Genomic DNA, 13965 nt, shown 5'->3' on the forward strand with positions numbered 1-13965 from the left:
ACCCACCGGCTCCCATGGCCATCCCTTGACCTTGTCATTACTAACAACCACACCACCTCTGAAACCTCAACTCCTGCTGCCTCCAACAACCATTGCTCCAACTCAAGGCTTCAATGACCTTGACCCCAACCACTTTCTCAACATTGACACCTCCCTTTCATTTCAGTCTTGCCCAGCTTCAAGTTCATTGTCTGTTGTGTGATTCACTCACTCTCACTCAAAAGCTCCCTTAACTCCCCCACCTCTCCGCTCTCCCATGATACTTAGTGGGAAAAGCTCCATCCCATCTTAAACCAACTACCGCCCTCTCTACCTGCCTCTGACCAACTATATGTTGCTGGGGGAGGAACACCCCACATGCTGAGTGATCTCATTTTAAACTTGTTGCAGCAAATTTCGAGGGAGACCTAACGCCTCTGACTATGCTTCTGTAGCTTGCGAGATCCCCTTCAGAACAACTATTCACACCTCCTCTCCCAACCTCCCACACCCCTGCCCACTTTCTCTCGCATCTGAGAAAATAGAAGCAAATTGGGCAGGAAGGCTCTCCCCCCTTCCCAGCAGCAAATTAACAAGCTACCAGCCTCCTGTCCTCCCTCCTGTTCCCATTGAGGACACTGAGCCCAGCTCCTGCCGTGGGCTCTGGATCCCACCCCCTCAAGTCCTTGAATCCTCTCCTACATCAATCACCTTTCTCTCCTGCACTGTCAATTTCTCTGTCTCCCTCGGATTATCGTCATCTGTATATAAATATGCTCTAATCTCTCCCATGTAGCACCAACAAGGAAACTTCCCCCTTAGCCTACATCCCCTCCAGCTGCCACTTCTATTTTTCCTTCACAGCCAAATTTCTCAGTTCCCACTCCTCACTTGTCATTATCTCCTCAAACCACTCCAGTTAGGCTCTGTCTTCACCCCTTGCTTCATGGAAACTGCTCTAACCAGCATCACCAGTGATGTCTCTGTTGCTAGACCCAGCAGTTAGCCCCTCCCTCAGCCTCTCCCGTGATTCAGCACAGTGGCCACCCACACTGAGGTCCCGGGACCGTCTACTCCACTTTTCTTTCCTCCCTCAGGGGCAGCTTCTCAGTTTCCTTGGCCAGCTAGCTGCACTTTCTCTGCTCAGCCTGTAAATCATGGGTCACTCTGGGCCCTGTTCTTACTCAGCTACATTCTGGGCCAATCTCATGGCTTTAGATCATCTGTATACCACTGACTTCCAAATCCCTTTCTCCGTCCCTGATCTCACCCCTGAGATCCCTGATTTCCAGTTGATGACTTGATGTCTTCACATGGATGTCTAATAGGCCATCAGGCTTGGCCATATGACTTGTTCTGACTGATGAATTGCAAAAGGGAGTGACATCATCCTCCTGTCTGGCTTTTTCTGTGATGACCAGCAATATTCCAAATAGAGGCTGCTTTATCAGCCTGGGTCCCAGAGGGAAGATGGCATGAAGCAGAGCCACAGCTGACCCACGATAGACATGTGGCAGGAGCGTGAAATAAACGTATGCTGTTTTAAGTAATTGAGATGTGGGGGGTTTTGTTATCACAGCATAATCTAGCCTGGCCTGACTACTACATGTACCTCACGAGGCTGTGAGATCCTGTGAGGCAATAGGGGAAGCTGTTCTTTAAATTATATGCGTGAATATGGGCCCAGCACTGATTGTATGGTGAGGGAGGCAAGGTATACCTCAGTGATAGGAAAACAGGCCTTGCTGGAAATACACTGGAGTTTCAGCTCGCACTGGGGCCAGATTCTAAGTCAGTCTCTAAGTCCCTAATTTACCCTTGAAGGTCCCTTAAATCACCCATAAAATACAGTATGAATAGGACAGTGTGATATCTGATGAGGTTCAACACAGCCTGTTTTTCTCCAGCACTGGAGCCACTGGCTTATCTTTTTTTTTTTTTTTTTGAAAGATTTTTTATTTTATTCCTTTTTCTCCCCAAAGACCCCCGGTACATAGTTGTATATTCTTCGTTGTGGGTCCTTCTAGTTGTGGCACGTGGGATGCTGCCTCAGCGTGGTTTGATGAGCAGTGTCATGTCCGTGCCCAGGATTCGAACCAGGGAAACACTGGGCCGCCTGCAGCGGAGCTGGTGAACTTAACCACTCTACCACGGGGCCAGCCCCGCAACTGGCTTATCTTTGGTTGCATACCAGATATAGTAATTGATTTGTTTAAGGACTCCTTGTATAAGAAAAATCTGTCTTTAAACAGCAAATCACACTCAGCATGGTGTGATGCTATTTACCAAATCTCCCCCTTCTGGGCCCACAACTAATCTATTTCTCAACCTCCCTTGCACAGAGCCGTGGCAATCTGAGTTCTAGCCAATGGAATGTGAGCAGAAGTAGTGTGTGCCAATTCCCTGCCACCCCGTTAAAACCAGCCTCGTGCAACCTCCACGCGCACCTCTTCTGCCTGCATGACACAAGCAAGCAGGGCGCTCTCGGAAGCCATGTGTTGAAAACGGTGAAACCTGAAGATGGGAGGAGGCCGAGTCCCTGAATCTCTGCTTCGGGAGAGCTACCTCCCAGTCAGGAGCACCCGATAAGGACTGAACATGAGTTCGACACAAGCTATCATGTTTGAGCCACTATACGTCTTGAGGTTTGTTACAGCAGTTAGCGTTACTTGGACTAATCACAGTGTGAGAGCCTGGAAGAGATTCAAGACCACCGGAAGGAATAGTAGATTCATGGCGCCTGTCCTGTGCCCTCTCTGAGGCAGAGCCATTGAATGGAATAAGCAAATGGAACGTGCATGGTGCTTATTCATTCAGTGTGAAAGCACATAGGTGACTTCCAGAAAGTTATTACTGCACATAAGTAATGGACTAAGGTCCACCAGAGATGCTATAACAAAATACCAGCAGACTGGATGGCTTATAAACAACAGAAATTTCTCTCTCACAGTTCTGGAGGCTGGAAGCCCAAGATCAAGGCACCGGCATGGTCAAGTCCTGCTGAGGGCCCTCTTCCTGGTTGCCAGCCAGCACCTTCTCACTATGTCCTCACATGGTAGAAGGGGCGAGAGCTCTCTTGGGCCTCTTTTAGAAGGGCACTGATCCCACTCGTGATGGCTCATGACCTAATCCCCTCCTAAAGGCCCCACCTCCAAATATTGTCACATTGGGCATTAGGTTTCAGCATAGGAATTTTGAGGGCACATAAGCATTCTGACCACAGCAACACATAACACGACTCCACTGTGTCTCCTAGATCAATCATAGTGACTCCAAGACCCAATTCAGCCTGGTCTTTCCCCACCCCTCCTCCAGGAGGTCACAGGACCACTCTGCAGTTTCCTCCTGGGCTCAGTTCAGCCACGGGACATGAGACCAAAGGCACCAGGCTAACCTCCAGGCCTCAACAGGGGAGGAGCTTGGAGTCTTGGGAGCCAGTCACTCAGGCCTCAGGCACACATTCCACTTGAGTGGAAGATGCTCACCCCTCCTCTCCACCTCTCCCTCTTTCTCAGATCACAGAGAGCTGGATGTACATAAGTTAGAGACTCCTGTCACTGTAAATGGTCAGGGCCAAGGAGCCAGTCAGGGCTGTGGGGCTTGAGCAAGTGCTCAGAGGACTCATCGGCTGGAGGGGAGAGGTGACAGGAAGAAGAGCTCCAGGGCAGGAGCTGGGAGGGTACCTCATTGGTCTCCCACCCAGAGCAAGCAGCCAGGCACGGGAATACCTGCAGAGTGGGAGGGCAGCTTCTTCAAGTCCAAGTCTGTCCCTCCTGCTGCCCTGCCCTTCAACGTTCACCCTACAAGTGCCCCCAAAGAGTGCCCAGGTGATTCACTGCAGGATCATTCAGGTGGCAGGACGTGGTTAAACAAATAAATAGTGGAATAAGGAACCCGCTGACGTGGACCACCGTGTATGGTAAATGTCAAGGGTGCAGGCTCTGGAGCCAAGCCAGCCAGCTTGGGCTCCTCTCAGGACCTCGACTTCCTCTCTGGAAAATGGGCACCATAGGACTGTCGTGTTGTGTAGCACATGGTATAGAGTGATTGTGAGGTGAAATGAGGTAATGGACACAAAAACCGCTTGCAACAGCAGGAGCAGAACACTACACAGAACATGGACAAAACGAAATTTAAAATATGGGACGATATACACGTAGACACGAAGAATTGAAACAGACACATAAGCAGTGAGTAGCACTGGTCGCCCCTTGGGAGAACTGAGAGCTTAAGGTGGCAGACTTCATCATCCTTTTGTAATGTATGCAATTTAATTTTTTTACTGTCTTTTACCCATTATTTTGAAATATCCTTCAGTAGCTTTGTGCGGCCCTCCGGATAAAGTCCAAATGCCCTGCTGGGCTCCTCAGGCTGCCCCAGCTGGCTTCCGCCTCAACTCTCACCGATTCTCCAGCCCCCAACCCCCAGCACTCAGTGTTCCAGCCAAACTGACCTGTTTCCATTTCCGCAACTGCCCAGGGTGCTCTCCGGCCTCCCTGTTCCCTCAGCTGAGAATCCAATTCTCTCCTCTGCGTTAACCCTTCCCACCCCAATCCCTACCAGCTTTCTACTTGATACCCACCCCCTCACCAGCGCTTAAGTAGAGTGTTTCAGTGCTTTCTCCTCCCATCCTCCACCAAGCCCCTCCCTAACTGCATGATCGGCTCCCCCTTCACTGGTCTGACCTTCAAGAGGGCTGGAAAGCTGGTTGCCTAGTTCCCACCAAATCCCCTGGGCCTAGGACAGGAGTTGAGGCTCAACACACATGCGATAGTTTTCAGCTCCCCCAGACGTGGAGTGGACCTCTTGACTAAGCTATTATGTGAGTAAAATGAGCAACATCTGCAAAGAAGGCCCAGCACAGGATCTGGCATATGGTAGGCTCAATAGTTTTAAAAAGAAAGCTGGTGCCACACACCAGAGAAAGCTTAGACAGTAGGGGTAGCTGCTAGGAACAGATGCCCACAATGTCTACTATGTGGTAGGTGCCCAAAAGACATTCAATAAGGAACAGCGATCCTCAGCATTATCAGGGAGAAGAATCAGTCACCTGGAGTTTATGAAAATTGCAGACTTGTGGGCCTATCCCTAGAGATTCTGACTCTGAAGGTTTGGTACTGGGTCCAAGAAGCTGAATTTTTAAGAACTATCCCACCAGTGGTCTAAGGACCTCACTCGGAGAAACCAGCTCATCTATTCGTGAATATTTATTAAGCAGGTACGATATGCCAGGTTAAGGTTAATCTTCATTGTAGGCATAGAGAAGGAACAAGAAAAGTCTATAGCTGTGGAGTTTACATTTTAGTGGGGGTAGAAAATATCAGGCATACAAATAAATGTGGCCAGTGAGAGTTGTAAAGAAAATAAAGCAGGTGGGCAGAGGACATAGCATGAGCTTGGGTGGCAGGGAGGGCCTCTCTGAGGTCAGTGTGGAACAACAGGAAGGAGCCAGCCAGTAAACAACTGGGGGAAAAGCATCCAGATGGATCTTCCTTTTTCCCCAAGCTCCCCTCAACCCAGGCCCTGATCCAAGAGTATCTCAAAGGACGGTGAAGGATAGTGAAGAGCCCTCCCTCCGTCTCAGGCCTTTATTATTGAGGTTTTCAGACCCAGGATAGACCAGACAGAGGAGACTGCAATGGGGAAGGATCTAGAAGGTCCCTTCTCTCCAGGCCATGGTACCTGCAGGCTTTCTCTGGCCAGGGGCAGAGGCCTGACTCCCTGCCTTTTGGGAAACCTGGCCCCTACTCCATCTCATTCACTCAAATGTCCCTAAAGTCTCAGGCCAAGCCAGACCCCAGGGCTGAGCCAGCGGGTGTGACAATGCCCAGTCCGCAGACAGGCCTCTTCACGCTCCAGGAGCACTGTCCCTATGGGCGGGGCCCTGTGAGCATCCTTCCTGATTTGACGTCCAGATGCTTAGGGATCACAGGAGCAGGGACTGGTCCTCAGGATTATGGAGAGGATAACATCTCCAAAGAGGCTGACCCCCTTCCCAGCAGGTTGGACAACACATTAGGAATACATGAGCCTGGGAGCTCCTAGGAGAGAGGGGAGCCACGTGGCACAGTGAGACTCCCATGGCAGGTAGGCAGCCAGGGGCTAGGGGGTTCCAGGGTCACTTCTTCTTGGCACGGTCTGCTGCATCCAAGGCAGCCATGTTGCGGGCGGCTGTGATCAGGTGGATGACACTGATGACGGACTTGAGCAAGGCGATGGGGGCAGTGATCCAGAGGCCCATTCGGAAAAGACCCACGGAGCCAACTGTGGGAAGGGAACAAAGGCGATACAGACAAAATGGGATACAAGCGAGGGAGGGGCCCAGGAATTGGTGGCCTTCCCTCCCTGGGCAGACCAGAACCCCCTCCCATCCTCCCACGTAGGCCCTCATCTCCTACCTAAAGGTCCCTCAGAGAAATTGAACAGGTAGAGGAGGCAGTAGAAGAGCTCATTTCCAGCACACAGGATAAACAGGGCAGGCTGCACAAACCGCAAAGAGGCTGCTTCAGCAAAAGGGTGGGGCAGCCCCCCACCGCCCCGCCCAAGTAAGGGACAGGGGCTGGCACCCTCTGACAGTGGGCAGCAGGGAGGAACTATACTGGGGAAATAGGGATGCAGGGGGTAGGGGAGTAGGGTGAGGGTGGAAGGAAAGAACAATTTCAGCAGATTACTTCTCTCTTTAAAAATCCTTTCTGAGGCTGCCACTGCTCCCAGAATGAAGTCCACGCTCCTAGTCAGGGCCTAAGGCCTTTTGAGAGCCGGCTCTAAGACCTCTCTGGATTCTCTCTCCGTCCTCCCTTCCCTGCTCCAGCTACTGTTCCTCCTCCCTGGGTGCACCTGGGCCCCATGCCCACTGGCTGCCTGGAGCAATTTACACAGGCCCTCCCCACCAATTCTACCCTCCATGCCTCAGCTTACAGGCCTCTTTCCCTGGGTTGGCTGTCCTGCCTTGGTGTTTGTGCCCAAGGATGCCCTTGGTGTTTGGGACCAAGGTTCAGCCTAGGACTTGGCCTAAGCTGAGTAAATAAGGGAGGGGCAGGAAATGCTCACTCTGGAGGTGTAGTAGATGCGGAGCACTGGATTTCCAGACAGGTCGATCATCTTGTGACTTTCACTGCCTCGGGCCACAGAACTTGGGGAGAAAACAGGAGGAATCCATGAGTGTTCATTACCACTAATGCCCATCTAATCCTCATATCAACCCCCACCAGCTATCTACTGTACAGAGGCACCAGGGCACAGCTGAGGACCACTGTCTTGCCCAAAGCCACTCAATTACCTAGCTGGGAACAGAGTCAGGATTCAAATGCCAACATTCAAACGCCCCCACGCCCCTTTCCAAGAGCTGTTATCTATCTGGAATCCTCAAATACCCAGTCAGAAGAATTTAGAGATTGCTTAATTCCACTGTAAACAGGACTAAAACTGATTCAGAGAGGATTTGCCCAGCATCCTTCAACAAAGCAGAGCTAAAAAGGAGACATCCCAAGAAGCCTGAAGCCATTCCAGACACCCTCCCATACAGTCTCACCCCTCCCCACTGTTGTGTCATCGCAGACACAATCGCAGACCTGTGGAGGTGCAGCCAGTGGCTGGCCACATCCAAGCTCATGCTGAGCTGGAAGAGAAGGGTGGCCCGAGGGTACAGCAAGGCCAGGTTGACCAGCAGACACATGGTGGAGCAGCGGTCTGTCAGCATGTCCAGCATGGCCCCAAACCGGGTCCCTGAAAAATGAGGACTATTAGGTGGGAAGAGGCTATTAGGAGCCAGCAGATCTACGCCAGGGGCCTTATTTGGTAGTTCACTCTAATGCAGAGCCTAAAAGAACTGAAAATGTCCACCATCCATGCCTGGGGAGGAAAGCAGGCTGCTAGCTGTAGGGTGTGAGGTCAGTGGGCAAGGGTCACCATGACATGAAATGGGGATAAATGTGAGTGTGGAGAGAGCAAAACTCATCAATCCTAGAACCAAAGGTCCAGGTCTCAAGACAGGGAGACTTGAAGTCTTAGGGGAAGTCCTGGAGGTGGGTCTGGAGAACAGATTAAAAAGCTAGTCAACCCTCCAGAAGCCGTCCGAATGCCTTCTCTATCCTCCCTCCAAACACGCCTTCTGTAATCCCTATTGCTTGTGCCTGGCATTCAGTAGACGCCCCGTACACCTGCTGGTTTTTATTCAGAGAAGCCTACAGCACTGCCACTGCCATGTCCAGTCTTGCTAGCCCACACTCCTCAGTATCAGTGAGTTCTTCTCAACAGCTAGCTTAAATCCCTTCTGCTACAAAACCAAGCCATTCTCTTCTGCTTTCTACAGAGAAGGGAATAACGGAGGCCTCCGATTCCCGAGTACCCGCCCACCCTGAGGTCCTGAGTAGGCAGGAAAACGGGCAGAGGGCTGCTGGGCCCAAAGGCTGGCTGGGAGGAGGTATCTGTCACCTTGATTAAGGGCTCGAGCAGCGTGTCCATCGAAAGCGTCCAAAAGTCCGCTGAGCAGGTAGAAGGAGGAGGCCGTTAGGGGGCAGCAGGGCATGAAGTAGAAAGAAATGATGGCGAAGACAATCCGGGCATAACCTTGGGATGGGACGGGGAGGAGACAGACAGGGCGAGATCAGGGAGCCTGCCCACCGCCCCTCGCCCTCCCGTTCGGCCTGGAGCCGCGGGCAGCACTCACCAATGAGGTTAGGCACAAACAGGAAGATATTTTCGCCCGGCATCGCGGCGGCCCCCTTGCCGCCCCTGGCAGAATCTGGAAGCGCCAGCTCCGTCCCTGCCCCAATGTGCGGCCTCACCCTCCGGCCCGGCGCATCCGCCGCGCCGACTGCGCGCAAGCCCCCGCTGCCCCCGCCCGGCCCCAGATGTTAAAGCTCGCTGCCCGCCGGAGCATGGGCCGACCCAGATGTGCGCGGGGCGCAGGGGGCGCGCACACTCGCCCTTCTTATGGGCAGACCCTCGCCTCTGCTCGCCCCGCAGGCGCTCCCGCCTCCAGCTGCGGCCCCTGCTGTTCCAGCTGTGCTCGGCTTCCGGAAACCTACTCTTCCGCGTTCATACTTGCAAAGTCAGAGAAAGGGAAAAAAGGCTTAAAAAAATGGCTGCGGCCCCTTTAAGACCTGCGAGCTTCCTTTTCCTTTTCCTCCCTCCGCCCCTTTCCATCGGCTCGTACCAAAGCACAGACGGAGGAGAGGGGGCAAAGAACCGTCGACGCCGAGCAAAGGAGGGACTGAAAAGGAGAGGTCAAAACAGAAGGAGGCTAGATGCATAGCTCTACTTTCCTTTCTGCGGAGGAAATGACTTCCTGGAGACAAAGGGAAGAGGAAAAGATTCCGCCCTCCCAAGTCTTTGCAGCCCCAAGAGGCAGGGTTATTTAGTACAGTCCACATCCCCCCCACCCCCCCCCTTCGGCCTCATGTGCTCTCGCAGGCTCCAGGCTACGAGGTGCCGGCTAGAGAGGCTGGAGGATGGCCTAGGGTGAAGTTGCTTGACGCGTGCCCCTAGTGGTAGGAGGATTAGGTCCCAGACTCCACCCTACCTGCTCCTCCCAAGTTTCTCAAGCTTCTGGCGCTGGGGTCACCGCCCCCAAGGAGGGACCTGAGGGCGGTGGAGGAGAGGCAGGAGGAGCGAACGCGACGTGCTGGGAAAATGCCCCTCCCCCGCCCCCGCCCCCGCCCCCGGTTCTGGAATCCCTAATATCCTGGCAACCGGGCTTCGGAACCTCCGCAGACACCAAAGTCTTTATAGCAAAGGGTAGCTCTGCCGCCCCGGGTCCCCGTCTTTCCACCCTTCCTCCCCAACTCCAGCTCCCCGTCCCCCGCGACCAACTGAGGTTCCTTGGACCTCCTCGTCTTCCCTCCTGCCGAGTAGCCCAAGATTTCAACCCGTTTACCAGGTCGGGGGCGGCAAGTTGGCTGCCTTGTCTTGGGAAGGGCCTTGGGTGGGAAGCAGCAAAGAGTCATCCCCAGGGCAAAGGGGCGAAATCGGGGCGGGGATTGTGGGAGTTCCGCCCACTCCCTCCTCTAGGAATACACAGGGCAATGATTTTTTTTTTTTCAGAGAGAAAACTGAGACAGCAGGATGGTTCATCCAAAGGCCTCGTTTAAATCTGGGCCTGGGGAATGGTGGTGGGACGGGTTTGGGGGAAGTGAGCTGGTTTCTCCACCTAACATAGGCTCCAACTGTTCCCAGGGGAATGGCATGCACTCCTACCAGGAATGAGGAGAACAAAGGCAGCGGGCTGTCCCAAGCTGCAACCTCCTTGGGTGGAGGTCCGGTGAGCATTGGAGGGGAATTCTAGAGGTGGTGGTGAAATAAAGTAGAGAGCTCCTAGGCTGAGGGCACTGAGACCTAGCCTCAACTCTGAGCCCATAGCCCCCAGCTCGAGGCCCGGAGGCCCCCAAAGTCTGCACCCGACTTCCAGGGCCTTCTAGGCCAAACCTCAAGGCACAGCCCTCCACCGGTAGACTCCTTAGACCCAGAGCCCCCAGCCTGGGAGCCCCTAAACCCAGGACTCCCATGTAGGAACTCCCAGGCTGAGCCCCTCTGACTTTCCCTTTCCTAAAAGGTTTCATTATCCCGCTCTGAGGAACTCCTGACCCGGATCAGCACAGAACTCACTAATGAGGCCTTGTTTATCGCTGGCTACCACATGAACCCTGTACCCACCAAAGGAAAACAGACACAAGACCGGGGGACTCAGATATCCAACCACGGTGACCCCCCACGCCAGGACCACTGTGTCCGGAGACCCTCCGTTAGCCCCACTTCCAGCCCCTCACCCCCTCCCAACCACAGCTGACCTCTCCAGGAATTTGCGCCCATCTCCCCCATCTCACAGCCAGCCCCAGGACTGTGCAGTGTGCCCCCACAACCCCCACCCAGTACCCACTCCCTGCTGGCCAGGAATCGCCTCAGCCCCCTTCCTCGTTAGCCACATCTCTTTCTAGCTGTGGAGATAGTAATTTCTCTACCTGGGGCCTCTATTTCCAGTGTTCTTCACCAAGACCCGAGGCACTGATACCCAGTGAGTGAGTCTTCAAGGGAGATGCCCTTTGTCCTGGGAGAAAGATGAGGAGCCTGTAGGGGAGGGAACAAGGGTTTGACAATATCCCAGTGGGGTGGGGGTGGGGGGGGTTTAAACCATGTCTTCCTATTCTATTCTGCTCTGACCCTCGAATTCAGAGTTCTCAGCCCTCTCCTTTCTCTCTCACCATCTCTAGCTCCGACAGAAACCGAACCCGTACCAAGGCACACCTCCTGCCATCCCCTTGTGACAAGGTATGTACTGGGTCCATGGATGGCAAGGCCGTTCATTATTAAGCAAATGTTTAGAGTTCACACGAAATGCCAGCCCCTGTTTTAGGAGCTTGGGGCACAGAAATGAATGATATAGTCTCCGCCCTTGAAGAGTTCGCAGTTTAGTGTTGGGCCAGTCAAGTAAATGGCCAATTACAATATAATATGAATGAGTGCCTGTAATAGAAATGGGAAACAGCAAGAAGACCACTTATCCCAGCCTCAGTTGAGACAGGAAGGAAAGGAATCATGGAGCTTCCTGAAGGAGGTGACACCTAAAGAAAGAATTTTCCAGGAAAAAACTGGTAGGGGTATTCCAAAGGCACAGAGGTGAGTTTCAATAGACTGAGTGTGTATGTGTGTGTGTTCTCAGGGCAGGGGAGAGGGTAGGACCAGGAACAGTTTAACTGCTGGAGTATGCAGGCATGGTAGCCAGGGATTAACCAAGAGAACTTATGTGTGCCTCATAGACGCTTTCCTGTAGGTGAGCAGTCATTGAAGAGTTTTGAGCAAGGGAGTTTGGAATTTTCGATCAGTCACTCTGGTGATCAAAGGGGAGAGTTAATGGGAAAGGGAAGAGACTAGAGGCAGGGAGGCCAGTTAGGAATTATTCCAAGAGACTAAGCTGGAGATGATTACGTCTTGAATTGTCGCAGTAGTAATAGAGATGAGAGGAGGGGCAGATATGAGAAATAGAGACCAAGAGACTGAGTTTGGCAATTGATCAAAAATGGTACAGGAATAAAAGAAGGAATCAGATGACTCCTGGGTTTCTGACTTGGGTCACCTAGTCTGATGATGTCATGCTTCTGTTCAGAGCTCTACAATAGTTCCCCATTTCTGATTAAAAGCTGAAGTCTTTCAGTGGCTTACAAGGGCTGATATGATCACTTTCCTCCCCGACGCCATTGGCCCTCTGATCTCATTGTCTAGAACTGCTCCCCTTGTTTCCCTCGCTCTCAGCCATGCCAGCCTTCTCATTCTTCCTGGAGCATGGCAAGCACACTCCCGCCTGTGGACAGATTGGGTTTGAGGTGCCCATGCGAACTCCAGGTGGAAATAGCCTGTAGACAGTTAGAAATACAGCTCGAAAACTCACTGTCCCGGTCTGGGCTGGTAATAGAGATCTGATCTAGGAGGGAGTGGGCACTTGAAGGATGTGTGATTGTCCTGTGGGGGTTTATGCAGAGTGAAAAAAAAGAGGGCACTGAGGAGGGAGCCATGGAGAACCTCTCCACATAAGGGGTTGGCAGAGGAGGTGAGAGGGGTCCATGAGGGAGGCAGAGAAGGAACTGACAGCAAATTTTGGGGGGGGGGGGGGTGTCTATTATGTGCCAGGTCCACCAGGCCTTGGGGATGGTCATTTCTCTGACTGGGGCTGCTACTTCAAATGTCATGACCATGACCCCAGGCAAATTCAGCTGAAAAGAAGCCACTGTTCTTATCAAGGAGCTGACTTTCTATTGCCTTTTGGACATTTGATTTCTTCCAGTTGGGCTTTGGTGTTGGAAGCAGCTTGAAGTAGCAGAAAAGCCCTGGGCCTTAATAGCTAATCTGCTATTAACTTGATAGTTAGCCCTATGCAAGTTTCTTCCCTTCTTCCCATGTCAAATGGGAGCCTTGGACAAGATGCCCTGTGAGGGCCCTACCTAACCATAGTGGTTTCCCTCTCCTTCCCAAATGGCACTTGTTTGAGAATTTCGTCCTGAGCTAATACCTTCCCCTCATCTACCTGCCAGCCCCCCTGGTCCCAAGAGACTTTTCCATCCTCATCCTCAAGAAAGAACATGGAAGCCTACAGATCTTTGAATTGTCTCTTGAATTGTTGAATGGGGGAATGTGTGAATGGATGGTGGGGGTAAATGGGCGAATGGATAAGTGTATAGATAAAGTCACTAAACCTTTATTAAGCACTTACTATGCGCCAGCCCTGCTCTAGGGGCTGGAATTTAGAAGTGAGCAAAATAGAGTCCCTGCTTTCAAGAAGTTTAAATAGTGGGTGAGTGATTAAATGGAAGAGAGTTGAGTGGGTGGGTGGATGAATGAGGGATAGATGGATGAGTGGAAAGATGGATGGGGAATGATGGGTAGATGTGTGAATAGATAAATGCATGCATGGATGGAAGGAGAATGGGGGGTGGATGGAGAGACAGATGAATGGATAGATGGAGGATAGAAGGAAAATGGTGGGTGGATGGATAGATGGGGAATGGTGGATGGATAAATAGATGGGTGGGGGATAAGGATAAAAAATCATGAGCCTTGGATCTAAAGAGTCAAAAGGCTCTTATTCTTTTCTAGGGAACTCTGCCTAGCAGCTTGACATCTGGAAGATGATCTCAACCCTGTCTGGTGCTTCTCTTGGCCTCTCATGCTTTCCTCCATCTGTCTCTCTAGAACATGCCTCAAAGCTCCTCTTTCACAACTCATTGAACACTTTGGTTTGACGGGGACTCCTAGTCATGAGCACCATCACCTCTGAAGCCTCCGAAGTGTTCTGGAACCATCACTCCGCTCTCAGCTGGCAAGGACACCACCAGAAATCCAAGGCTTTAATAAAGAGGCAGAGATCCCTTCCTCCTCCCAACCCAGGCAGTGCTCTGGTGTGGCTTCTCTGGGGTGCAGATGTGGGGGGGGGAATGCCCCCACCTTTTTTTGTCAGATGTGTGGGCGTATTATTCAAATGGCATATTCCATATTATT

At 52.2% G+C, this 13965-nt stretch overlaps 2 protein-coding genes across 11 annotated transcripts; one reads left to right on the forward strand and one right to left on the reverse strand.

Moving 5' to 3' along the window:
• Window positions 1-5168: 5168 nt before the first annotated feature.
• Window positions 5169-9958, reverse strand: CDIPT (CDP-diacylglycerol--inositol 3-phosphatidyltransferase). 2 transcript variants are annotated; one of them, XM_014730023.3, is made up of 6 exons: window positions 9857-9958; window positions 8413-8547; window positions 7551-7704; window positions 7030-7111; window positions 6378-6459; window positions 5169-6243 (listed from the first exon to the last, which is right to left on the reverse strand). In XM_014730023.3, exons 1-6 carry the CDS (start codon window positions 9924-9926, stop codon window positions 6098-6100), a joined length of 669 nt encoding a protein of 222 aa, XP_014585509.2. In that variant the 5' UTR covers window positions 9927-9958; the 3' UTR covers window positions 5169-6097. The 2 variants fall into 2 exon arrangements, with proteins under 2 accessions (XP_014585509.2, XP_001501751.1); XM_001501701.5 differs by lacking the exon at window positions 9857-9958 and adding an exon at window positions 8648-9094.
• On the forward strand, window positions 7591-13849 carry LOC111767512 (putative protein T-ENOL). 9 transcript variants are annotated; one of them, XM_023616016.2, is made up of 6 exons: window positions 7591-7725; window positions 10156-10240; window positions 10532-10679; window positions 10957-10990; window positions 11187-11244; window positions 13564-13849. In XM_023616016.2, exons 1-6 carry the CDS (start codon window positions 7712-7714, stop codon window positions 13597-13599), a joined length of 375 nt encoding a protein of 124 aa, XP_023471784.1. In that variant the 5' UTR covers window positions 7591-7711; the 3' UTR covers window positions 13600-13849. The 9 variants fall into 9 exon arrangements, with proteins under 9 accessions (XP_023471784.1, XP_023471783.1, XP_023471786.1 ...); XM_023616015.2 differs by having other exon boundaries at window positions 13660-13849; XM_023616018.2 differs by lacking the exon at window positions 7591-7725 and adding an exon at window positions 9363-9470 and having other exon boundaries at window positions 13660-13849.
• The last annotated feature ends 116 nt before the right edge of the window (window positions 13850-13965 follow it).

This window comes from Equus caballus, chromosome 13 (genome assembly GCF_041296265.1).
Source record: "Equus caballus isolate H_3958 breed thoroughbred chromosome 13, TB-T2T, whole genome shotgun sequence".
NCBI classification, from domain to species: domain Eukaryota; kingdom Metazoa; phylum Chordata; class Mammalia; order Perissodactyla; family Equidae; genus Equus; species Equus caballus.